A 27,191-nucleotide genomic window follows, 5' to 3' on the forward strand; every position below is an offset into this window, starting at 1 on the left:
TTGTTGTTATTATTAGTGGATGTCTCAAATCTTAGGTAAGTTCTATAGGTATTAAATATTCATTATTTAAAATCTATGTTGTAATTTATAACAAAAGATGACAAACATTTTAGAAAGAAAAAACAACCAATAACAGACTGAAATTTTTTTAACTTTATCCGATATGTGTACTATTATAATGACCATTGGTGACTTCTCTCCTCAACAATCAACATTCTCGACTTATTTGTATTATGTTTTTAAATAATTTGTTTGTTTTTTTTTCATTTTGTATAAAATTATGTATTTCACCCATATCCCATATACCTACTTACTGTTTGACTATAAGCATAGATTGTATATTTATACCTTGTACCTATATAACTTGTTAAAAAAAAAAATACTTTACCTAATTACTAGTACTTTGTAATTAAAAATACAGAATTTGATTATCAATAATATAATCTACATCATAATTTATAAAATAATAGGCAGCATATCTCATAGTCATTAAACTAGTTTAAGAAGATATATTTTCATTAATTTTTTTAAATTTTATCGTGATCTTTATTTTTTACATTATTTTAAGTCTAATATTAAATGAAATTGAAATTTTCATCTGAATTTTCGATTTCCGGTTAATCTTCCAAGTCCAAGTCTTTATTGTTCTTGTCCTCGTGTTGTAGCACTCGATTATGATAGGTTAGCGCACAGCAAATCATAATAATCAATAAACAAATGGTTGTCTTTTGATTTGTGAAGGTCTTTAATCTATTGAACTTAAAAAATATATATACATTTATAAAGTGTTAATAGTTCTTAATAGATTTTCAATTATCAATAATACAGCAATGTCAGAATTTAATTGTGTTCACTTAAATTAACAGTATTACAAATACCATGTGAGTATGCTAATTATTAACAACTGTTAACTTATTTTTGTATTAGTCTATTAAATCGCATTTGTAAGTCATCCCTCTTGTAATTAAACCTAAAAATTAAGTCAACCATGAACAAATAATAAATAAGGCTATATAGGTTTAAGTGTAAAAATAGCTCTTCTAATTCAATCACATTAAAAATATACCGAATAAAAACTCAAGTACAAGTCTGAAGTCTGTACGCAGGCTTATATAGTTTAAGGCGTTTTAGCTGCTGCTTAACCTAAAATCCTACGGTGTCAATGGAGGTGAGGCGATCAAGGTGGCATCTCACCTATAAACTTCTGTATATTAATTAATAATTTTCAATTTGAGATTATTGATAATAGCGTACATTTGGAATCATTTTTAACTGACCAGCAATTTTATATAAATAAATATTTTAATAATTATTCAAATTGTTGGTTAGGTATCGACTAACATTATATAGTACAGAAATTAAGATAAGGCGTTGTAACACTTGCAATTAGTAAGTGTTGCGTAGTTAAAAGAGAGTGTTAACAAATGTTGGATTTGTATTTAAAAATAATTACAAATTGCGCACAACATTTTGGTACGGTCAATAACTCGGGAATTACGAAATTGCCAGGTTTAATAAAAATTAGTCCGTATTGTAAATAAATTAAAACAGCTGAACACACAAATTATCAATTTAATAAAAAAGTTAAAAGTCAATATGTTCAGTAGGTACCAAAAAATAATTTTTGTATTAGAAAAATGGGTTTGAAAATAAAAATGTTAGAAATGCATGAAATCAAAAATATTTAATATACTTACCAATCGTATAATTTTCCATTTCAAATTGCAAAGTTTTTTCTGACTGTTGTTTGATTGGCTCATATCTAGTTGTATCACTGTATCTTTTGATGATTTTGAGTTGCTCATACTGATATTAAAAATAATTTTGATTCTTGTGTTCAATAAGTATGGCAGATGGTACAAAACAAGTATTTATGTTTTATATTTTATACACTTGTCCCATATTTTTATAGCATTATAATAAGTCAGTTAATCGCAGTAACAAAAAATATTTAATTTATTTCTGTAATTTTGCATAGAAAGCAATAATAATGTACCGTGAACGTTATGGGCCCATAATCATGATTTCCATAACATCTAAATAAATAAAATTATTACATAAATCAGTAAAATGTGTTAAACATCTGTATGTTAACATTTTAGGTATAAAATAGTTACTCAACAATTTATTATACATGATTTATGGCTTAATATGTCTTATGGTGTTTATTATACCTAGGTAACAGTAATATTTTGTTTTTAAAAAATAAATCTTAATTTTCAACATTTTTTATTAACCAAATAATTTTATCGACATTTAAAGAAACAAAAATTTCAAATGTCTTAAAAAAAAAGAGTCAATATATTTTAAATTTTTATCATGAACAGAAAATACTGATTTAAATATGAATATAATTCTGTGAAAATGTACGTTTCTACAGATATTCGTTTTAGAGTTGCACTAAAAAACAAAATAGTTAAGTAGACTTTGTCGAAAACTGAATATTTCCTAAACATATTTTATCGACACTTTTGAAGTACTTACATGAAATTTTGAATTTTGAATTTGCTAAAGTACCGATTATAAATTTGTCATCAGATTCCACTCTATATTATTGTTGAAAGTCAAATAATTTTTACTAATTATCATGCATATACACGGCATACAAAAAAAAACATACCCTATTGTAAAATCAACATAATATAGATACCTATATTCATTATTATATTATTATTATTATACCTATATAGTATATAATATTAATTAATAAATATACATAGGTTAAAAACTATTATAATATAAAGATAATAATTATGTAAAAATAAACGTGGATGAAATGAAAGCAAAATAAATTGAAATATGTACACAAAAAATTAACTTAGTTAAGTTGATGAAAAAAAAAAAATAAATGAGTAGGGAAGCATAGGTGCCCACGTGCAAATGTATTTCAAGAAGGAAAAATAAAATTAGAAATGATTATATATTATAAATACACATTACAGACTGTAGTATTTAATCTCCAAATACTTAAATCCAATCAAATGTGCTTAATAATATTCAGTATAAATTTCTGAAAAGAGTTGCCTTTATTACTCATCGTACCATCTCCAGAGACTTTCTTTTTGGTTCAAGAATCTATAGGTATTGACTCTCTTAACATCAGATGTGATTTAGTATACATAATATTTGTCTATGGTATTGTAAGTAGGTAATAATTTAAACTTCCTAGCTATTTTAAATCTCATTTGATTTAGAATCCCTAGCTAGTGGGTATACTCGAAATTGTGTTTTGTTCCGTATACTTAATTTTAATTAAAATAGCGGAAAACATTCATGTTTTTCAAGAGCCATTTTTAACGCAAATAGAATCTCCATCATTTTGGATTTTTTTGTTTTGTCTCGTCAAGTTTTTTAAGCTAAAACTTAACCTTGTTAAAGTATTTTTATTATTATCACTTGTCTGTTAGTGTTCATATTGTGCTAATTTATATGTAATGTTTTTCTTTCTTTGTTAAAGTGCTTTTGGCCCATGATAAAATATCATGCTTTGGCCCGTTGATGTTGTATAAATAAATAAAAATATGAATCAATTAAATATTTAGGCGGTAGCCGGTAAGTGCTAAATTTCTTGACATTTTTCTGATTATATTATCTACTAAGCTGATAAGTGATAACGGTCTATGAAAGTTCGAAATTTAACACAGACCACAGTCACTGGACACTGGTGACTATATAGAGAGTAGAGACAGTATAGTGTGATCTGAATACTGAATTTCTGTATACACGTGCACACTTCCAAATAAAAAAACATTAATTAATAAATTATAAAAGTATAACTTATCTATTCCTGTTGTAAATCATTTCTATGCTGTCTGACAGTATATAAAATAAACACAAATAATCTATTTATTTTCAATTATCATGAGAAGAAGTCGTGCACCATCTCAACAGTTTCCACTTGTTCCTAAAGAGGATATTGGTAAGTTTTATTTTTAATATTTGTTTTTTTCATATACTATCAATGCCAAGATTAATGCTTTATATTTATTTTATTTTAATATTTTCAAACTTCTGTTGATACAATTAATTTGATATTTGTTTAAACAAATTTCGAGATATTAATATGAATAATGAATCATTATTAGTCTGTTTAATTTAATTTAAATGTAATTTTTTTGATGCTGTTCTACTATTAAAAATAAAAAAATATTGAAATTATAGATAGGGACCTAGGTACTATTGCGGCTAGGTACATTTACATATTTATGGATATCTTCAGAATTCCAGAATACCTATTAATACATATATATTTAATATTTATCTATATCTACAGACTACAGTAACATTTAGTCTATACTATATCATTTTTTTTTCAAGCCAAGTGCAGATAAATTTTCCGTGTACCTATTAGGTACTTTTATTTGTTTTGAAAATATTTATTATAAGTACCTACATAAACATATTGTAATCAATTATAAGTTAGGATACATCATATATCTATAGGAAATTGAATTAAACATTTTTTTTGTGTTTTACTACTTATTGTGTGTTTTTTTTTGAATCTTAATCTATTTGAATTTTAGAAAAAGGAGTGAAAGTCATAAGAACACCATCTGAAATTCTTGCACTGATTAAGACATGCGATAGTACAACAATAAAAAATGTTTCTAGTGCAGTCCAGCCTGCTAGTCATATCATCAAGAATTGTGTTACACCTTTGCAACTTCCTCAAAATATACCAACAAAAATTCTTAAGCCTGTAGTTCATAAAACGATAATTAAGCCTAATATAGATGTATCAAAAATTGAAGACCAACAAGAAGTTAAAGAGAATGTTACTCTATCATCAAATACTTTAGGAAATAAAAAGTTAGTATTCCTTGTAGACTAATCAAATATTATGTTATTTATCTCATTTTTGGTTTTAGATATAACGTTACTTGGGGCAAACAAACAAAAAAGAAGCACAAAACTTGGGAAGGCGATGGGTACTTAATTGTAACTGATAAATTTGCAGCTCTCCATGTAATAATTAGTTCTAAATATATATAACATTTTGATTTTGATATAGTTTTCTTATTTTATTTTATGTATCATTTTAGGATTTAGATGGTCACAAATTAGGAACTACCAGTGACTTAAAATCATTAAATTTAGAAGATGGTTCAATTATTGTTGTTGGTAATAAGCAAGTCCAAGTATTAGATTTAGTTACAGAATGTGATATTGCAATGATTGAAAAATCAAGTGTTACTTCACGCATAGGACCTCCCCGTAAACGACCAAAGATATTAGTAGCAGATGTTTGTTCTCCTGACGCACTTATCATGCCTGAACCTGATATTGATCATCAAGTAATTAAGCTAAAATAAAATAATTATTGTATATTCATTGTGTTATTTATTTATTAAATATATAAAGTCTTTCTTCAACAAAAAAGAAGAAGAAATCACTTCAGTTGTGCTTGAACCTTTTTTGGCAAAACACCTAAGACCTCATCAAAAAAGTGGCATAGTTTTTTTATATGAATGTGTTTCTGGATTTAAAGATCAAGAATATTTTGGTGCTATTTTGGCTGACGAAATGGGCCTTGGCAAGACATTACAGACTATTTGTTTGGTTTGGTATGTAAATATGTATTTTAGTTTGACTACAATTTTTATTTTACACATGATTCTACATATTTTAATGTAGGATGTTACTGAAGCGAGGACCATATGGAGGTATTCCATTGGCTAAAAGAGTATTGATAGTTGCTCCTAGTAGTCTTGTAGGAAATTGGGAAAATGAATTTACTAGGTGGTTAGGAAGAGATAGACTAAGGCTGTTTTCTGTAGATCAAGTAAGTTATTTCATACATTTTTATACCTAAATGACTAGATTTTTTGATTGTTTTGTTTTTTTTTTAATCATAGAAAAAAAAACCGTCAGAGTTTGCTAGATTACCTGCTCGGAGCTATCCTGTAATGATAACTTCATATGAAATGTTAGTACGTTATATTGAAGAAATTGAAAAACTAACTTTTGATTTGATGGTTTGTGATGAAGGCCATCGATTAAAAAATAACAGTACTAATACTTATATAGCATTAACAAAGATAGAATGTAAACGAAGAGTTTTATTGACTGGTACACCAATTCAAAATGAGCTTGCTGAGTTTTATGCACTTATAGACTTTGTGAATCCTGGAATATTGGGAACTTATTCGATGTTTAAACGTGAGTTTGAGGATAAAATTGTTGAATCTCAACAACCGGAATGCCATCCACAAATAATTTCTCTGGGAAAACAAAAAGCTTCAGAACTTAATGAAGTAACAGAAAAATTTATTTTAAGAAGGACTCAAGATGTTAACAACAAATATTTGCCTTCTAAATATGAATCTGTAGTATTTTGTGCAATGGCTTCTATTCAGGTAATAACATTTGAAATTCGAAATTTGAAATTTGTTTAATATAAATAATATTTTAGTCCCGTTTATATGAAGAAACTGTTTCATACTGGGAAAATCGTGTACAAGAATTTGGTTTGAGTACTATTTCACACTTTAGTGTTATTACTTTGTTAAAGAAAATTTGCAATCATCCAGAGTTAATACTGAACAACCAAAATAACTCCGATACTACTGAAGTATGAAAAAATTTATGTTATAGTTACATAGTATTGAGTATTGACCTATTATATATTTTAAATCATAAGTAATGTTAAATAAATATTTTCTTAGGAGACCTTAAGTCAACATTTGAATGGCACTATTACTTTAAAACAGTCATTAATAGAAAGTTCAGGGAAACTTACAGTTGTTGACAACATATTAAAAGAGTTGCATAAAAATGGATCTGAAAAAACAGTTTTGATATCATATTATACTCAGACTTTAGATGTATTTGTAAAGTTATGTGATATGAAACATTATAAATATTTGAGACTTGATGGATCTACTGCTACTGCTCAACGAACAGATATAGTTAAAAAATTTAATGATTCAAACTCTGATTACAGTACTTAACAATTTTTACAATCAAACATGTAAATTATTTTTATGATAAGTTATGAATTTATGTTTAGGTGTTCTTTTATTAAGCGCAAAAGCAGGTGGTGTAGGTTTGAATCTTGTTGGTGCATCAAATTTAATTTTATATGACTCTGATTGGAATCCAGCTTCTGACCAACAAGCTATGGCTAGAATTTGGAGAGACGGTCAGAAAAAAAATGTTCACATTTATAGGCTACTAACAAGTGGTACAATAGAAGAAAAGATATTTCAAAGACAGATTAGTAAAACAGGATTAAGTGAAGCCATTACAAATCCAGATAATCAAAATAATACAAAACTGTCATTTGATCAATTAAAAGTATGCTTGAACTTTTTCAACATTTTACTTAACTCTAATATTAACATTTTATGTTATAGGATTTATTTAATTTCAAAAAAGATGTTTTGTGCTCAACTCATGATTTATTGGAATGTAATTGTGGTGGAAAAGGTGTAGTTCTTAGTGATGATAGTGCATTTGAATGTAATGACAACAAATCTGAAGCACCACTAAGAGTTAATGAACTTATGAAATGGGAACATCATTCGTCACCTTTCAACAAAAATGTATTAGAAGTAGGTGTAATTATAATATATTATTTATCAGTTCTCTTTGAAAGTAATCTGATTCAAGATTATACAGTAAAATGTATTGCATTTTATTTTGCTTGTTTAACATTTTACATATTTTCAATTATGTATATCTTTTGGAATTTTAATGGGTATTCTAAATATTTTTGAAAAATCCATCTTTTCAAAAATTTAATTCATATTCTAAAATAGCAAAATCAAAAACCTATTTCTTTTCTATTCCATGGTGCAATTAAAAATCTTGTTTAATTGGCTATTATTTTAAAACAATATTTATGTGGCGTTTTCTTGATTTCATTTCTGCCAATCCGAATAAGTTTCGACTTTTATTTCTGCCAAATTTATTTCTACCTACCTGTATTTAAATTATAGTTTGAGAACCATTTAAACGAAGATGAGTTTCTCATTGACCCCCAAAAAAATGTTTGACTTAATTTTCTTAGTAAATTTATTACTTGTATTTTTTTGAATAATTGTTGCATACCTTTTTTAATGTTTAATTTGAATGTATACATTGTTTTAAACATACGAGACTAAAATTTAAAAAAATGTATTAATGTGTAGATGTGATTTATAAAATTACTCATTAAAATGTGCATGAAACAATTCTGATCTTAAAAACACAGAATTTGTTTATATTTATTTATAATAGGTAGGCGTTACTATTCATAAACTCAATTATATTATCAATATAAATGGTTTATCCCAAATCCCGTCATACACCATTGATCAACAGTATTGCAAATAAACTAGGGGTTCTCAAAATCCATCTCAAGAATATAAGTAGAAATAGATTTGACGGAAATGGCAGAAACAATGACCGCCCAATGTTTTAATTTCCAAGAATTAGTTTCATGTGATTTAAACTATATCAGTTTCTCAAAATCTTTACTTATTTAATATTTTTTTAATATTCAGTTTGAATACTAATTAATTATCACCATTATAGTTATTATTTATTTCTAATATTATACATTTTATTAAACACAATGACATTTTAATGTTTTTATTTTGATTTAGGCCATGAACTTATTTGGAGTATCAAAAACTATTCGCTTCTTGTTTAGGAACAAAGCAAATTAATTGAAAATTCAATAGAATATCTGCCTTAAGATCCTCATACTTATTGAGTGCTATATCTATTAATTTATTCCTACTATGATACAATTATACATTATAACATATATTTATGTATTATTAAAAATAATATATATATAATATCATTTTAAAATTGATTAATATTATTCACCTAAAAATTTACTTAGAATTACACTAATGACAATTTGTTATTATTTTTGTATTAAATATGACACAATGAATGTATTAGGCACTATCGAACAGACGAACAATGGAACAGTTTTTGAACAGGAAAATAAAAGCACTGTCAGATTAACTGTTATACGAAAACTAATGATTAGTGTTTTGGTTGAAACTTAAAACCTAAAACTTAAATACAGACCTTTTTTTGCATGTGATACCACTGCATGGGAGCAAAACTTTTCACAGGACTTTACCCCATGTAAAAAAAAATATATGCAACTTACAAAAATCACAAGAGCTGGAAATCAATTACATTGACTGATAGCATGGTGATAGATATGGAATGTGCTGCCTTATCTCCTCACAAAAATGCTAATATATAATGTTTATTTAATTCAACATAAGTCTTCTCGAGCCTGTGCTTGACTTAGTATCCAGCAATCTGTTGCCCCGCGAGGTCTTTCTTTGGTTTCTTAAGGTTTCTCTTGGAGTCAGGATCTCCTACGCTTTTTTTGTAGAAGACCCTGAATGTCTCTTCTGTTTCTTTGAGGACAAATCGTCTCTCCAGATTGTCAACAGGGAAGTCTTCGAAGATAGAGCCATATAGAGTTTTTATTGGTAGAAATATAATAATAATAATAGTATTAAGGTCTCATTAAAAATAAAAGATAAACTTATTAGAGTTTATGAATTTGTTGTTTATTTAATTTAATCTTAAAATAATGATAATTTCAGAATTAGAGGAGAATATATTTTTTTAAAGAAAATATTATAAAAATTAAGTACATTCAAGCATACAATTACAATAAAAGATTTTAGTAAAAATATCTTTAAAAAAATATTTTGTATTTAAAATTAAATTCATCAAACCAATTGTGTAATGTTTCACAATTCTCTGTATTACAATATGGATAGGATAATATAACAATAAATTAAACATTCACATAAGTAATATTTTTTTATTAAATACTGACAAACAGAATACATAATAGTCAACAACATTTTATTCTTGGCAAACAAAATGTTTATTTGCACTCTTAAACTAGTATATATAGGTAACAGTTATTGTATCATATATGATTTATATAAACCATTAATTAAGTCTTACAATTACATTAAAAAATATATCTTTCACGAAATAATTCAGCCATATAATATTTTAACTTTTAATACTGATACTTTTCATATTGAACTTATATTTATGTAATTTAACATAACCCTTAAAAGGTAATTAAATTCCTACTTCATTCTTAACATGTCAAACTCAAACACAAAAGCAATATATGAGGTTGAAAATGACATTGGTATTTTGACACAAAGAATTTAAGAAACATAACCATGACATTTAAATGCTTAGTTAATTATATGACAGTATGGGAGAGACCTCTATTACTCCTTAGTCTATCTCGCTAACTATGTTAAAATGATTGTTTAATACATTAATTCCATTTAAAAAATTGTATTATTTTCACAAAGAAGGCCATATTATACAAAAGTTGATTGATACAAATGTTAACACTAAATTGTTAATTATTATAGTTATTTCCACAAAACACACCGAAAATTGACAAATTATTGTAAACCCTTTTAATTATAGCGGAAAAACTTCAAGTATTTAGGTTCATATTCTTTAGATGCATAAATAAATATACTAATAGATTATATCTTATGCCAGAAATTGTTTCACCCTCTCAATAATTTTTTTTTTACAGTTTTAAAGGCTTGACACTATTCTTTGTGTATATAATTTATAGATTATTATTAAACTAAATGCATTAATTATTTGTTAGAACTATTATACAATATACAGCCTTCCCAAACTCTGAATTTCGACCCTAGATGCAGCAATATTAACGGCCTCTTTGGAAGTATTTAGAAAATGGATCGAAGCGCATCGTAGGTATCACTTTGTTGTGCAATATTATGCAATTTAAATACAATACCTATATTTAAATGTTCGTGACTGACCCACTACATAACAATATAATATGTGTATTGTATATATACTATATAGCATATGTTAATAATCGATAATATATTGCCGCCTGCTGTCGAATCAAATGTCGTCATTTCATAAATAGGTTGTAGGGTAACTTATGCTAAAACACTTCTTACGATACTATATACTATTTTCGAGTAGTAGGTATTTAGAAATTAGAAAGTCAGAGGTACATATCTATGCAAAACGTCAAACACGTTAAGCAGCAAAAATAATATATAATTAATGTACACAAAGTGATTCAACGAGCATTATCAAATAATATTTTTTCTTTAATAGGTACCTAATAAATTAATGAAATTCTGTTTTTTCGGACATTTTTAAGAATAAGTATTTAAGAACCAAATCAAAAATTAAGGAATGTCCTGCGTGATGATACAAATCCCTTATTTTCAAATAAAAACCAATTTTTTTGACTGAAAATTATATCTAAATCAAAATTCATATAGTTTCCTAATTAATTAAAATGTGTAGACTAAGGTTAGAAGTCCTTAAAAAAAGATATATGACCTATTGGATCTAGTATTATTAATAATTAATATAGTAAAAAAATATTTAAAAATCATAAAATGCTTACAAACTAATATTGATTAGGTAGGTACTAAAATTATAAAATCGTCATAGATTCAAGGATGCCCGTAGGGTCGGGCCTAAGGAGAAAGGAGAAAAAAGGAGAACCCTCAGCTAGAGAATTTTCAACAGCATGACGTGCTTTAATACCAATATCACTATTCACTATAACTATTATTAAATTATAAGTAATTCTTATGTACCTAAAATTATTAGTAGACAAAGAATAACTCAAAAATGACGGGTTGAATGTTTTTTTTAGGTACATCAACATTTTAAAAAAAGTTCCTAACACTTCGAAGAAGAATGGGTGATTCTCGTTTGAAAAGTATGTGTTGGAAAGGCTCTTAGATGGGATAAAAATCTATAAAATTGAAAACATTATGTGGTGGATTCTTATATAAGTATCTATACTTACAAATTCTAAAAATTAGAGTTTAGATAAATTATCATCCTAAATTAAAAATGATGGTAACTAAGTATGCTCGGTGAATCACTCAGTTTATGGAATACAGGGTGTCCCGCGAGGATTTACACATTGCGATATCTCATGAAATAATGCAGGAGATATCAAAATGCTGGTTTTGTAATAAGACTTACAGGGATAAGAATCACAATTGTTTCATTTTTTAATTTATTTTAATGTTTTGGTAAAAAATTTAAAAACGTTTAGCAATGTTATTTTTATTAATTTCTTGATTTTTAATATTTTATATAATTAACGAAAATACAATTTTAAAACGTAAATATTTTCAGAAAAATAAACTACAAAATTGTTATGGTAATTTTTTTTGGAAATAATTAAATTTTTTTTTTTTAAACATTTCTACCAAAACATTAAAATATGAAATAATTGTAGTTTTCATCCCTGTGATTTTTATTACAAGACCAGAGTTTCGATATCTCCATTATTTCGGGAGAAATTGCAACGGGTAAATCCTCGTGGGACGAGGGACGTGGGACACTATGTATATAATGTAACTTATAAGACTTGATGTAGTTGTGAATGTATGTGTGAGTGCGTTTGTAATATATACAAGATAATAATGTAGTAATGTAGTTATACAATTGGACGGAGATATACCTAATATTATTATATATAGGTGGCAATTTATTATGTCATGGGCGTATATACTACGTATATCTATTTATATTATATTTGTTCGGTAATAATTTATACGAATTATGGAAATTGAAATGAAAAAAAAAAACGGAAATTAAAGGGTTATTGTTATAGTTGTATAGTTGTAATCGGGTGGTATTGTCAGCACGTGTCACAGTATTAAGTCATTTGAACCATAATTTTCGGAAATACATGCGTTGATAAAGGCGATATCATTATATTTGAATGCGTGATGCATGACACCATGTAACATGGATAAAGGTGTGAAAAGTTTGAAAAAAAAGTAGGAATAGAATATGTCACATATACTTACTGCAATTATTTTTTACGCCCACCCTTGAATTGTAACTATTTTTTGACACAGTATTTTGACTAAGGAATGTATTATTTATCCGTAACATGTATATCTATCTGAATGTATAGAATCTATTTTGATGGTTTTTTTTTTTAACTTAAAGACACGCGTAAAGCATTACTTTTCAAATTTTCGTGAAACTAATGTAACTTTTTACTATTTTTATATTAAACTATTTGAAATGGGTACTTGTTTATTTCTTATCCCGAAGAAGAAAAAATGTTTAATGAACTTTGGTGCACGTGAATTCAATTATTGAACCAATAATGAACCGATTTAGTATTTTAGTTATATATTTTAGTATTATATAGTACTTAAATGCAGTACCTAAAAGTAAAGTATTATATCAGATACAAGGTGAGTGAAACAACTGAGGACAACCATCGAAATTTTAACGTATACTATTTACTCAGTATATTCAAAGTTCAAAGATCATATTATAATAAATAAATATAGACGACCAGAAAATAAGTCTACTGTAGAGTTTGAAAATGCTCATTAGAGAGATATAGCGGCGGTGTCACAATTTATATGTACTTACCCAGCATACGAAGATATTGACTGGTTTAGGTATTTTTTAGTGTCGTTCCATAAATGGGGCTTAAGTAGCCATGGAGGTATTTATAGAAGTATATAATAATAATTTGCGTCAGTCGTAAATTATGCTATTTAGAATAGATACCTAATAGAATAGTTAAAGAAAAATGTTCGATGGACACTTTTTTTCATTTAGGACTTAGAGAATAGACGCGTTCTAACTTCTACGCTACATTTACACATATTACACAGGTGTGTAATATATATATATATATGTATGTGTATATATTATCATTAATATTTATATTACATTGTCAATGTTCAATGCCGATGCACGCTATGACGGCTTAAAATGTGAATTCTCACCGGTGACGATGGTGGTTGTCGTCATGGGACGACATGTGGGATCCACATGACCACGTCATCTAAACAGCGGTTATCGGCGAATAACAATAGTATTGATATTATTATTATGTTATAATATGTGTAGATAGTAGATACTGTGTTTAGTAGTGCTATGTAGTTATATGCAGTTTGTGACGTCCAACGTGGTGGCTTGAGGCGGCATGGGCAGCGTCACATCCACTCTGGTGCATTTTTCACGATCAGAATATTTCTTAAGCAGGAACAATACAAAAATATTACGAATTATTCATTTCGGCGGGTTTAAATTACCTAATGTATAATATAATATTTTGATAAAATGTACACCACCATGCAGGCACTTTGCAAAGTTGCAAAAGATAGTAACCAGCGGAAATCATCACAATATATTCTCAGCATCTAACGGGTCGTGCAGAAAACGCATTTCGTTTCATATAGGATATAATAGCCCGCCAGATTACACAGAACAACTTAAACCGGTCTATCGAGGCTGGTGTGTGTTGATTGTTGGTCACACAAACCTCAAAAATTAAGAGGGAGTTAAATATAGTGTCATATATAGATAAATAAATGCATCAAAATCCCTGCAGGTGCCATTGCAAGTAACTTTTTTTTCTTAATCGCTAGGTCAGCTGTTTTCACATTGCTTACGGGAACTTCCCAACACAGTAACTGCAGTTACCTCCCATGGGAGGTGGGTGTATAGGGGTCTCAAAATTATTAAAAGTCGAATTATAGATTTTTATGTCTCGAACGTAAAAATGAAATGTCTAATATCGATTTAAAACAACATTTTGGACTTGTCCCCTTAAAATTATACAACCCTAATAAACAACAATGTATTATTTGTTTACAATACTCATACAAGTTGATATTATATTAATTATTGACGATTTATAGGTAGCAGGCACTAGTAAAGTTATCAAAATATTATACAAAAATATAATGTTCATCTTGGCACTATGCAATACAGATATTAATATATTTGTTTATTTTATCTTTGGCACTCAAATCATACCGATTTAACTCGGTCAAAGTTTAAAAAAAAGTATAAAGTTTGTTTTCGTGTTTCTTAAAAAATCTGAAATAGCCAAATATTATAAAGCCTACCAATATAATAAACGCTTTAAAGGCTTTCTCGTTAATTTCCACAAAGCTGTTATATTTTAGGCATAAGTGCACAGTTCGCTAAGCCATGGTGTAGCTACGCAACTGCCTGATATATTGTTTACCTAACACATGTTAAGGTAGCTAGCTCCCATCGTATTATACACATATTACTATATTATACTTACGAATTTAGTAGGTGACGTGGGCACGGGGACATACTTGACGATCACTGGGGTCCGGAAACAACAGCACTGTCTGATGACCGGACAAAATGAACCGACGACGAAGAGCATAACAGCTACACCTCCGCTGCAGAGGGATAAAATATTTATAACAAGAAGATATATAATATCAGTAATAGAAAATCGCAGTCAATCGTCCTTAAATCTTTTTATAGCGTGTCAACGTGAAATTATGAATGATGCACTTTGGTCAGTGGAAAATTTGATTTTATGGATGCAGACACGAAAAACTGTCGGACATAAATTGTTCACTTAAAGATACTTTACTATATATAGTGACGACGATTGTACATAACTGTACCTATCGACTAAATATGTATCATCTGAGTTTATGTATTGGCTCGAGCAGAAAAGTGTAAGAAACAAAAATCGAAAAAAAATTTCACCGGCAATGGTATTGTGAAAAATGTATGCGCGGACATTTATGTACCGAAAAAAATCTAGTTGACGGGACGTGTACTGTACGTCAGCTGTCACTCACCACAAGTACCACAGGCTGTACACGTTGTCACAGCACTTGCCGTCGCCGCAGCAGTACTGTTCGCGGGTGCACAGTCCGGATTTGCATATGGACGCGGACGCGGTGCCGACGTCCAGCAGCAGTAACATCATTAGCGACAGTCGGAAAGCCGCAATCGCAGTGGCCACGGTTACGGCCTGCCGCTGCACTGACGGCGGTGGTGAAGCCGTCATTATCTGCACGGCCGAGAAACGATACGACAGCAACAACAGCGACGACGAGACGACTGCTCAAGGCGGCGCGGCTCAGCGTCGGACGCCAAGCAGAGTGCAGAGCAGCACGACGGGCACACGCAGCTGACGGCGACGCGCGTTATCTCGTGACGGCACTCATACCAGTCAGCTGTGCCACCCTCGCGAGGCTTCCGAACCACGGAAATCGATACGGACTGCAAAGCGCGTCGCCGCGGCACGATCGTCTCGAACCGCCATTATATCATAATAACAATACGCAAGTAATTACATTATTATATTAACATATTTTATAATACGATAATATTATCATCGTGCTTTCGCCTTGTCGAGTTGAAACCCGTGTAGTAGTAAAAATAATAGTATTAATAATAAACTCATTCGGGAGATATTTTTTATTTTACACTCGCATTTCAATAGGTTGGCTTATTTAGTAATTTGATTTTGTTTTTTAATCGATATTCTAATTAAAAGAATCAAATTTTTATTTAATATAGGTAAATGGACGATTTAAAAATGTTGGTATATTTTGACCATCATATTTTCCTGTGAATCACATTGTTTAGTGAATCTAATGTATTAATAGACATCTAGTTTCCTTAAATAATAATTACAAATATGTAACATATTAAATTATAATTCTATTTTACTAAATTTTAAAAAACTTCTTTTACACTTACTTTCACAAATTTGCACATGTCGACAACAACCAAATTAACACGGTGGGCCATACAATGAGTAGAAACTGCGCAAGAATATTTGTTTTGGATTTTAGCTTGTCGGCAGTATTGGTTTTTCCAAATTAATATAATTTAAATACTTTGTTTTATTCGACGGACGATAAAACAAATAACTATAAGACAGAGTTGTGAGTGTTCCAACTTATAATTTTAATTTTCGTATAATCTTTCATGTTGTAGTACCTCCACTGGGGGGCCTCTCAATCCGCAAAATCTACATATACCATTGTATATATTATTTTTATTTTTATTTTTATCTTAGCTTCTATAATCAATTATTCTTATTGTTCTCCTTTCAAACAGATTGAATAAAACAAAAAAAAAAAATTTTCGTATAAAATATTATACAAACAAATTTATAGTATACAAAATTATTATGTGTTATATATTTCTTGTTTTTTAAGAATATAATATATATGAAATGAAACTACAAAATTGTTATGTTTGCAAGAAGGTTGTTTTTTTTTTTTTTTTGGGGGGGGGCTTAGCCCCTCAAGACCCCCACCCCGATTTCCGCCAATGCCTGTGATGACTCTTTTGTCGTGTTTCCAGTGGGGTAATTCTGTAATGTTTGTGGGGTAAAATATTTAACCCCCAACACCACATAAAAAAATAAAAATATGTTGTTTTTATTAAATTGTAAACATCAAAGCAGGGTATAACTTAAAAATTCCCAAATCAACCCACCCTTCTCTCGAAGTTATGCTATACTGTGTATTTCCTGGTGCATCATGTCTAAATCGTTTCAAAACATCTATAAATTATACTTCCTTAAGTATTTTAGTATCGTAAAATCGACACTTCATATGGTTATAATTCTACAAAATTAATGATTTGCTAAAATTCTTCTGGGCACCATAACTTGAAAGACATTATTTTACCTAGGTTTCAAAAAATAAATTGCAAAAAACCAGTAGTAGCTTAAGTGCAATAATTATATAAAATAATAAAGGTAATTCGCCGCCTTCCTATAGATAGTGAACAAAATTTTTATTATGTTGCTAGGTCAAAATTAGAAATGGTTGGGTGGTATAAGAATGTCATAACACCAGCTTTGACCAGTGACCAGGAACCATCTCGGAAGGCGTCAAAATGTGGATTTCGATATCTCCGATCGACCTATATAACTAAAACCGTTGTACCTAATAATAATGAGCAAAATAGCATTTTGATTTGAGATTATGATGAATTTACATTTACAGGTCACACTCTAGGCCGCTACTGATTCTAAATATATTTTCTTAAACTATCTGTTATTGCAGACTTTTGGAATACCTGGCCCTATAGGTATATATTTAAAATAAATCAGAAAAGATCTTTTTGCATAATAGACAAAGACTTTTACCCTCCACTTTTTTAGAGAGTGGTGAATTTGTGGTTTTTTAAATTTTTTTCGAGTTCCCTAATGACCAATAAATGAAGGTTGTACCTCGTAAAATTCAGACTTGTACGTATAATACATTTATATCATATACAGCAATTAACAATATGTAAATGTTGAAATCAACCAACGCGTCTGTTGGCCCTGTGTCAACAATGATTTTGTTGATTTAATTTTTATTATTTTTAATTTTACCTAGATTTTTCTTTCTGTGTAGATACTAATACTTCTAAAAATTTTAATGTTCTCACCAAACCTATTTATTTAAAATAACTATATAGTGTGATCACGATTTAAGATAACATTAAAAATGTCAGGTGGGGGCGGTTTGCGTTTGGGCGAATTGCCTTTTTACCCGTACTTATAATAAAAGTAATGTGTTTGGGCGAGTTAACCGAGTTTCTTATAATGTGTTTGGGTGAGACAATATATTTTTTTTATTCCTGAATTTTGTGATCGGGATTATCATTTTTCGTATTTTGTTTATCATTTATATTTAGATTGGACATAATTAGTGAGCGAAGGCCGTGGTTCAACGTAGTACTGATGAGGACTCAATATTATTAAACAAGTGATTGACGTGCAGTGCGGACGGTGCGACCAATATAAAAGATAAAATTGTAATGATTATAAGATAAAACAAAAAACAAATATATTTTTTCAATTTTAATTATATTTTAACTTCATTTTTAAAAAATCTAAATAATTTCAATTTTTAATTACACGCGCGCACACACATAAATAAACAATCCATTTTTAATCATACCCGTGGAATTCACGGACAGTCCCAAGTCTGTCAAAATCAGAGGGAAAATGGATTGATAAAATACAGCATCACAGGGTATTCAAAATAAATAATAAAAAAATGGTCGCCAAACGCATTACAATGTTTAAAAATCATTCGCCTAAACGCGTGAAGCACGTCAGGTGGATGACCTTCTATTGTAATTGGGTTCTCGGGAGGTGATAGGGAGTACTTAAACATATATTTTCAGATAAATTTCGAATTTTTAACACTTTTGGTTTGCGCATGCGCAAAATAACTTACATTTTTTTTAAAATGGAAACACTATTTTTTCTACATAATATTCAGATAGATTAATTTTTTTTTTAATTTTTTGTATCAAAAGTACATAAACATCATCACGTACTCAAGATACTCATTGTAGTCACCAACAGTATTAATAAATTATTATTTGTAAACAGATAAAGTAAATTAAACATTTATTTGGCACTTATGGTATTATTTCTAGTGGTTATAAATGAAAATTGCTTTAAACATGTATTATGCATAAATCCAAATTTTGAATTACTCTAACTTGGTCAATATTGTAAAAAGAAAAAAACTTTCAATACCTACAAAAAATGTTTAAAAAAAAATTCTATCTGAATAGGTATGTAGAAAAAAATTGTGTTTCCATTTAAAAAAATGTAAGTTGTTTTGCGCACGCGCATACCAATAGTGTTAAAATTGAAATTTATTTGAAAATATGTGTTTAAGTACTCCCTATCACCTCACGACTCACGAAAGCCCAATTGCAATACAAGTTCATCCACCTGACATATTTAGTGTTACCTTAAATCGTGATCATACTGTAGAGTAATAGAGTAAAATAACAAGGTAAAATGGTACGTATGTCATCTATATGGTTTCTTTACTTACCTATAAATTATTTAATTATATAATATAATAATTTTGCGTTACACTATTATAATTGTTTTAATATTTGAACCGGTTGTAGTAAACTAAATATGTTAACTATCAAGTGTTCGTAAAACAGAAATATAATTTTGGAGTTCCATATTTTCAATAAAACGCAAATAAAACAGATGATGGATTTTTTCCACTATATGCGACCGATGCTAATCCCGGAATGTTTTCCCCGCCACTATACCAGGTCGCATAATTTATTTCAAAATCCACAAACAGCAATTTATTACAGTAAGGAGTATCATAGGATATTATATTATTACACACCGAGGATTTAAAACCAACGTACAATCTCTATTCATATAATGGCGTTTAATACCTAACATTATTGGTAGGTGCAACATATTTTTATGCATTCGGAGTCTACAGATTTTGTAATGTTTATTCCGATACCTCATTAGTCAATAGTAGTTATTGGTGGTGTAACAAAATAACAAGTACCTGTACATTTTAGTTTATGCCGAAATCAATAAATTCGGAGCCAACAAAATGAACATATTTGTAATATTAAAATAGGTGCTGAAAATTGGCGGGTCGGGTCGTCACGTGCATAAAATATAAATGACTGCAGGCGGGGAGCGGCGATACTTCGCTCTATTGAGTGGCCTTTGTCGACGGAATTATTATACTATCTTCAAATAAATAAAAAAAAAACTAATCATTTTCTTAAAATAGCATTCTTAGTTGTGTATATTTTAAATTAAACTATTATAATATATATAAATTATATTTTCCACCTGTCCATTACATTTTGCCATGTATACTATGTAGGCAGGGGCGGACTGAACTTAAATTTTAAATGACAACGTAATTTCATATTCAAATATATACCACCCCCCCCCCCCCCTAATAAAAACTAAATACGCTGTAAAAGTCTAGTACATAGAATATAGATAGTACGTCTAGTATACAGTAAATGTTGTACACCTACATTATTTACTTATAAAAAGTTAGCATGTAATTCGACGCCACTTGCACAGGGTGGTACCGCCCCCTTTAAAAAGTTAACGCAACTGCGTCAAACTTGACCCCTTCAGTCCGCCACTGTATGTAGGTATCATAAGTAAAATAGGGACAAGGTGATTAAATTAATGTTAAACATTTGGTGAGATACATGTAGAGACACAATCTGGTCTTGTTTGGGGTATTATCGTATGAATAATTGAATAGGAGATCTATACAAGATTGGATACTCCATTAGCACCGATGGTTATGACCTCGTGTTTCTATCACACATTTGATGCGGAATGGATCAATGAATTTGTTTATCCACTGACAGCCATGGGAAATTAAAAAATGTCCACTATAGGGAGTGGTCCACTATTGAAACCTCTACAAAATGGACATATGTGAGAAATTACTAAACATCCACTATAATAGAGAGACTCTATAGAAAATTGATTATAGGTACATTTACATACATTGGAATTGCTACATATTAATTTATTATTTATTATATACACAATATGTATGTATTTAAAAGTGGGTATACAAATGTATAATGTTTATGTACAATTACAAATATCTGTTATCTTTTTTTGTATACATTTTTTCTGCTACTTGCAATAATATGTACATGGATTGTCTCAATTAATGAGATGTGATTCTTCATTTTGGTATCAGTCTTTAGTGTCTTTGTCCATTATTCAGGTTATAACTCCTATTAAGTGCATACATTCTTGCCGGAGAATGTATTAAGCGTCCACTATTAGGAAGGGTTCACTATTGAGAGGTTTCACTGGACCAACTTACAACTTATATGGTGAAAACTAAAAAAGACAATAAATAATTGTCACAATGAACATGTTTTTGATGATAAGTAAAAATATCTTTAAAAACTTTTGCTATAATTAAATGATATTAAAAGTGTATTATAATTTTTTAAATGTATTATTATTATTAATGGTATTATTAAGTGCAATTAATTCTTTTGAACCCATATTTATTTGTTAGGTATTCAATGTAAATTTCCCTTAAAATTGTTTTTTGAATGAATCAAATTATTTAAACCAATATCAACCAACAGGACTTAAAAAATAGAAATACATTTCCACATTATATTTTAACAATAATAATCATAATTTTTAAAAATTTGAGTAATAACTTTTTGTAGAAAACCATGGGTTATAATAATATCTTATATAGACCATTACATAGAAGTTCTATTATTTTATTAACAAAACTTTAAGCTTGTGCTCTAAGGCACAAAAGTTGGAATTGTTTCAAAACATTAGTAGTTTAAGTAGAGCCTTAAAGGTCTTGGTTTGTATAAATATATAATATCCTATACTAAGTATTAGCCACTAGGTCTGTTTCATTAAAGAGATTTAACATTTAAAAAAAATTTGACTCATATTGATGTTAAAATACATATAATGTATACATTTTTTTATATGGTAAATATTGTATGAAAACAATTTGAAAACTGAAACAAAGTTTAAATCTTCTAATTTTACATTGAATCATTCATCATTAATGTTTAATACTTTGTCAGGATAATTTGTTTATTCACTGTTTAGTTGTTACTACCCTCCACCAGGATATAACAGTTGTACAATATATATAAAATATAATATATACTAAGTTTATTATCCTACATTGTTTGTAAACAAATACTTTTTTGATAATTGAATTTATATTTATATAATCTTACAATAATGGTATAATTTATTGGAACATAACAAAAAAAAAAAAAAAATTATATTTACATATTACAATCTGAATCACAGACATTATGAACAGTGTTCGCAAATGATGTGTACGCTTTTAGTTTCCATAATATGGAATAAATATACATTATACATAATATATAAGATTCATAATTAAGAGTATTTTACTGACATTTTTATCATGATAACAATTTGACATAATATTTTATGTTTAAAATAAGTAGAAAACAGACGAGTACACAATAACAATGTTCGTCGATATGCAGGTACATAAACGGTATATAAGCTAAATATATGTTACCTAGGTATGTAGAGTATAGATTATAAATAAATGGTAATAATAATATTGTTCTATTTTATAATATACCTAATTGTAAAGAACCAACACAACACATAAATTATTTTTGCATTAAGTAGTACATAACTTCTATGGGGGATAAAAATAATAGTAATAATAATAATAAACTTGGAATATTCTACATAATTTAATAGGGTACTTATTTACACAAATATTAACGGTTAAGCATTACATTTTTAGTTAGCTCTTAATTTTCTTTATTCTTTTTTGATCACATATCGACAGAAGTAGCAACAGAAAATTATATAATATATTTATCACCATGGCAACTTGCAATATTTCTATATTTTTTCATTATTAATTTCATGAAATAATAATAATAATAATTAATCCGTTGTGATTTGATGTAATACAATTTATAATAACAATATTAAACTAACAAATAAAAACAATGATACTTAAATAAAACACATGGTGATTTTATCTTTGACACATTTTAGGTAAATAGTTATTATGAGATATAACGATAGGGTAATTAAAACAAACATAAAATAATACCGTGTGCGGCAAACAAATGTCTATTATAGTTTACATATTATAATATGAATTATTCAATTAGTTTAACTTAAATTTATTTATATTCTGCCAATTGATCATAACTTATAACTTTAAAAATTAACTTAGAGGTAGGTAATCTAAAACTTGCGAGGCAATACTACAACAAAAAGTTTTGATGCACTTGACTCGAGTTGGCATGTATTTTATGTAAAAAATATGTGTAATAAAATAATATATTCACGTTTGAATTTGTAATTTGTTCTGCTTTGAAAAGAGAGCATCGAATTTAAGGTAAATAAAGTAAAAAAAAATGGAATGTAAAAGAAATATGATTTGAGACAATTACATTAGAAAAGGAACTCTTGCCAAAACTAAAATTATCAACACTATTGTAATGAATTGTTTGTGCTTTTAACAAGCGACCAAATAACAATAATACAATAATGTTTTAATACGATATCGTCAATATTGAAATTCAGTAAAGATCAAATTAAGAATAGTGGTAAGTGGTAGAGTAGAAGAAGGACGATAGATAGTAGCCGTTGGAGAACACTTGGCTATTATAATATGTATATATGAGGTTTGGCTATGATAGACAGTGATCAACACCAATAGCGAGGAGACGCATTACGCTAATAATAATAATAATAATAACGATAACAATAATAATAATAATATTATCTTCATCATCATCATAATTTTTTTTGTTTGTTGCTTGTTTCTCGTGTTTTTTTGTTTCGTGTGTTCTAAAATATACATTCTTCATCCGGATTACACTGATGTTGCAGCCGGACAGACGCCGAGTGGATTGGCGTGTTGTTGTCGAATCGATGGTAGTGTCGACTGAGCCGGTCACGTTTCGGCGAACAGTGCAGTGCTGCTGTCGTTGTCTTCCAAGTGCATGTCACCATGTGGCCGCAATAACTTCACGTAACCCGAGTGTTTTCTTTGCTTTCGTTTCACCTACATTATAGACAGAAATAATATTAACGTTATCAATGATTATGAACACACTATCCGAAGCGTTCATCAAACGTCAACGACACGATGATTGATTTTTAAAAATCAAAAAATATTAAATTTGTTATTCCTAAACCCAAGCCAGACAGCAATCATTCTGCGTATGCCCTGGTCGCCTTTATATGTAATAATAATAAAATATAAATATAGTCTCTGACAGTGGTCAGTGACTGGATAAAAAATTCGTTGCATATCCTGGCGACGGCATTGGTAGCTTAACTCAAACGAATAAAGTAATCGTTTGAAAAAAAAAGGTATTTCTAAGGGGGGGGGGGGTATGACCACGACGAGAAGATAAATAAAATAGAAAATAATTTTTTCGTAAAGAGCTGTTGAGGAGGGTACGAGGTTGATGAATCGGTTTCTCGCGACCCTTGAGTTAATAAACTGTTTACCTAATTTAATTTTTGTTTATTGCAGCGTTTTAAAACAGCGAAAGGGTACCTACAAACCAATCTGGGTCTTTCTCTCTGGTTGGTAAGCTACGCAAACTTCTTTTCCCTAGGGCGAACTTGTGCCGCCATTATGCACACCGATCCACAGGTACATGCTTGGTTATCGATAATACCAAGACCAAAGTTACCCCACTCTCAAAGAAAAGAAAAAGAAAATTATACTATGAACATTCTGCAGAATGTGTTTTTGCAATTCAAAAATTGTACCACTCACAAAACACCTCATGTAGAGGTGTGCACCGACTGAAATTTTTGAGATCTTGGTTTAGATTTAAAAACGATCATAGAGCATTATGATTCACGTTAAAAGGGGGTACGGGCGGGGAATAAAAGTCAGATATTAATTTTAGTCGTGCACCTGTACCGAATTACGAACGTTTAGGTGGACACCACTGCAGCCGGAAACATTATTATTTAATATGATACTCACCATTACTACGGACAACACTATCAAGCCGGAAACAAACATGGCCAAGGCCAAGTAACCGAATAAAGAGGCGTCGGCCTTAATGCTGAACGGTTGAACGACAGAATCGCGACGGACAGACTGTGCCACGGCCAAGTTGTCCAGTTCGTTGTCCACCGATGTCCGACGTTTTTCGGCCGGCGTCAAGTTGTGACACTCGCCGGTTTCCGAGTTGCAGCTACAGCAGTCGTCATGCGGACGCGGTCCACAACACGACACGCACTGAGTGTTCTTCCGGTCAAGGTGCAGCGGGAACATGCAGGCCGAACAGCTAAACGGGCCAGGTCCGTTGCAAGCGCGGCACGACGGATGGCACGGCTTGCACAGTTGCGTGGGTGGGTCGTAGTACTGTGATCCCGAGCACTCTGAGCACAGGCCGTCCTCGAGCATAAAGTGCGGTGGACACGACGTACACTGCAACGGGCCTTCACCTGTAAAAGACAAAACCAAAATAAAATATATTCAGTATTGTGAACACTTATGTTATCATCGATAACTTAAAAATACAAAATTAAAATTGTAAAAATGTTGAAGTTATCCGTGTGTCGGGGATTAAAACATGTACCTACGCATTTTGTACTGTATGAAATGTTAAGTGTGCAGTACCAACGAAATTAAAAAATGTGTGATAATACACTATCTAAATATAATAACCAAATTGTTAAATTGTATTACTATTACATTGATTTACTATAATTTATAATTTAGCAATATACCTGTTGTACCTATAGTTATAACCTAATATTATAAACGTTTATCTATACTTATTTAGTGTTGGAATCAACAACTTACACGAAATAGGCAATCAATTTACAAAAAATATTTTTTTAAATAACATTTTCACGGTTTTTATTGTCATTGTTATAATTTCAATGATAGCTAATAATAAATAATGATATTATAAATATGTATAACGTAAAAATAAAAATAATACCCAAGTACTATATTATTATTCAATGCTGTGATTTGTGCCTTAGGTATAACAATTGAAATTTTAATGTTTTTCTAACTGTAAAATAATTTGAAAATTTTCGTGATTTAGATTAGTCTGATCAAAATTTGAAATTTATCGTGACTTGTATCTTTAATATTTTTAATAATATCTTTAATATCTTTAATATCTTTAATAATCATTATTAAAAAACTTACGAGGAATCTCGTATTAAACTTTCAATCTTTTTTTACATGTATTAGTAGAAAAGAAACTTAATAATTAAAAATTGAAACGCTCTATAAAAAGTGCAAAGAAGAAATATTTTTGAAATTATACAATGTATTAAAAAGCAAATATAAATATTTTGTGGAAATTTAAACTATTTACGGTTATTACTTTTTGAATTAAAAGTAAATAAGAAAATCATTTCATTATAAATCATTAGTTTACGGACATTTTCCATGTCGAAATAATTTAAACTTCAAAGGCTCATAAAAAGTTAATTTGACTTTCAGAATAATTTTTATTTAAGATATGAAAAATAAACTTATGATCAATCTTTTATAAAATTTTCAAATCTTAGCTATTAAAAGACATTTTTTATGAATTTCTACTTCATGTAAAATGAAAATTTTTGTGTTATACGAATTTGGTCATAACCTCAAACGCTAATAAGAAACTATTGTGAACTTACGCTCAAATTTTTTTGTTGGATTACACTTATAAATTCTTTCGAGAAACCTTGTACTAAATATTCAAGATTTTTGACCGAGTGAAAAATTGTATATCGACAACAATTAAATAAAAATTAATAAAAATAGAAAACGATTTGTATGTAAAATGTAAGTATTAAGAGTCAAATTATTTTGAAAATTGTAAGATGAATAGAAAGTGATAATTTAAACATTAAGTATAAAAAATCAAGTATTACACTAAAAAAACAAAATTTATTCATCAAAACTGGTTTTGTGTAAAATTTTTGCTTTTTTAAAAAGTTGTTTGTATTTCCTGACGCTTTGAAAGCTACTGCAGGGAATTTTAAAGTTTAACCACTTGAATATACCAAATACATAAAATTTGCCATTATATAGTATATACAC

General features: G+C 29.0%; 3 protein-coding genes and 1 long non-coding RNA gene across 7 annotated transcripts in view; 1 reads left to right on the plus strand and 3 right to left on the minus strand.

The window, feature by feature from the left end:
• Window positions 1-423: 423 nt before the first annotated feature.
• LOC149057421 (uncharacterized) lies at window positions 424-1,979 on the minus strand. Its single transcript, XR_016190697.1, has 2 exons — window positions 1,698-1,979; window positions 424-758 (listed from the first exon to the last, which is right to left on the minus strand). It is a non-coding gene; the product is annotated as an uncharacterized LOC149057421 (long non-coding RNA).
• A 1,636-nt stretch (window positions 1,980-3,615) lies between these two features.
• Window positions 3,616-8,799, plus strand: LOC107174208 (DNA repair and recombination protein RAD54B-like). 2 transcript variants are annotated; one of them, XM_089224217.1, is made up of 12 exons: window positions 3,616-3,919; window positions 4,524-4,809; window positions 4,869-4,965; window positions 5,043-5,294; window positions 5,362-5,564; window positions 5,635-5,782; window positions 5,856-6,356; window positions 6,413-6,571; window positions 6,666-6,942; window positions 7,010-7,296; window positions 7,356-7,553; window positions 8,221-8,561. In XM_089224217.1, the coding sequence occupies exons 1-12, from the start codon at window positions 3,862-3,864 to the stop codon at window positions 8,314-8,316; spliced, it is 2,562 nt and encodes an 853-aa protein (XP_089080343.1). In that variant the 5' UTR covers window positions 3,616-3,861; the 3' UTR covers window positions 8,317-8,561. The 2 variants fall into 2 exon arrangements, with proteins under 2 accessions (XP_089080343.1, XP_015380553.2); XM_015525067.2 differs by lacking the exon at window positions 8,221-8,561 and adding an exon at window positions 8,589-8,799 and having other exon boundaries at window positions 3,620-3,919.
• A 974-nt stretch (window positions 8,800-9,773) lies between these two features.
• LOC107174205 (uncharacterized) lies at window positions 9,774-15,981 on the minus strand. Its single transcript, XM_015525063.2, has 3 exons — window positions 15,630-15,981; window positions 15,092-15,215; window positions 9,774-14,028 (listed from the first exon to the last, which is right to left on the minus strand). The coding sequence occupies exons 1-3, from the start codon at window positions 15,839-15,841 to the stop codon at window positions 13,936-13,938; spliced, it is 429 nt and encodes a 142-aa protein (XP_015380549.1). The 5' UTR covers window positions 15,842-15,981; the 3' UTR covers window positions 9,774-13,935.
• Window positions 15,982-22,046: 6,065 nt separating this feature from the next.
• Fur2 (furin-like protease 2) overlaps window positions 22,047-27,191 on the minus strand; it is a 140,248-nt gene continuing 135,103 nt past the window's right edge. For 2 of the 3 annotated variants that reach the window (XM_089222394.1, XM_089222393.1), the window contains exons 19-20: window positions 25,122-25,588; window positions 22,047-24,179 (exon numbers count right to left, since the gene is read on the minus strand). In XM_089222394.1, the coding sequence (XP_089078520.1) occupies window positions 24,069-24,179; window positions 25,122-25,588 (578 nt within the window). In that variant the 3' untranslated portion in view covers window positions 22,047-24,068. The remainder of the gene's footprint in view (window positions 24,180-25,121; window positions 25,589-27,191) is intronic. The other variant, XR_016190777.1, reaches the window with a different exon arrangement.

This window comes from Diuraphis noxia, unplaced genomic scaffold (assembly GCF_037042655.1).
Source record: "Diuraphis noxia isolate RWA-SAM2 unplaced genomic scaffold, SU_Dnox_SAM2 contig0003, whole genome shotgun sequence".
Taxonomy (NCBI): Eukaryota; Metazoa; Arthropoda; class Insecta; order Hemiptera; family Aphididae; genus Diuraphis; species Diuraphis noxia.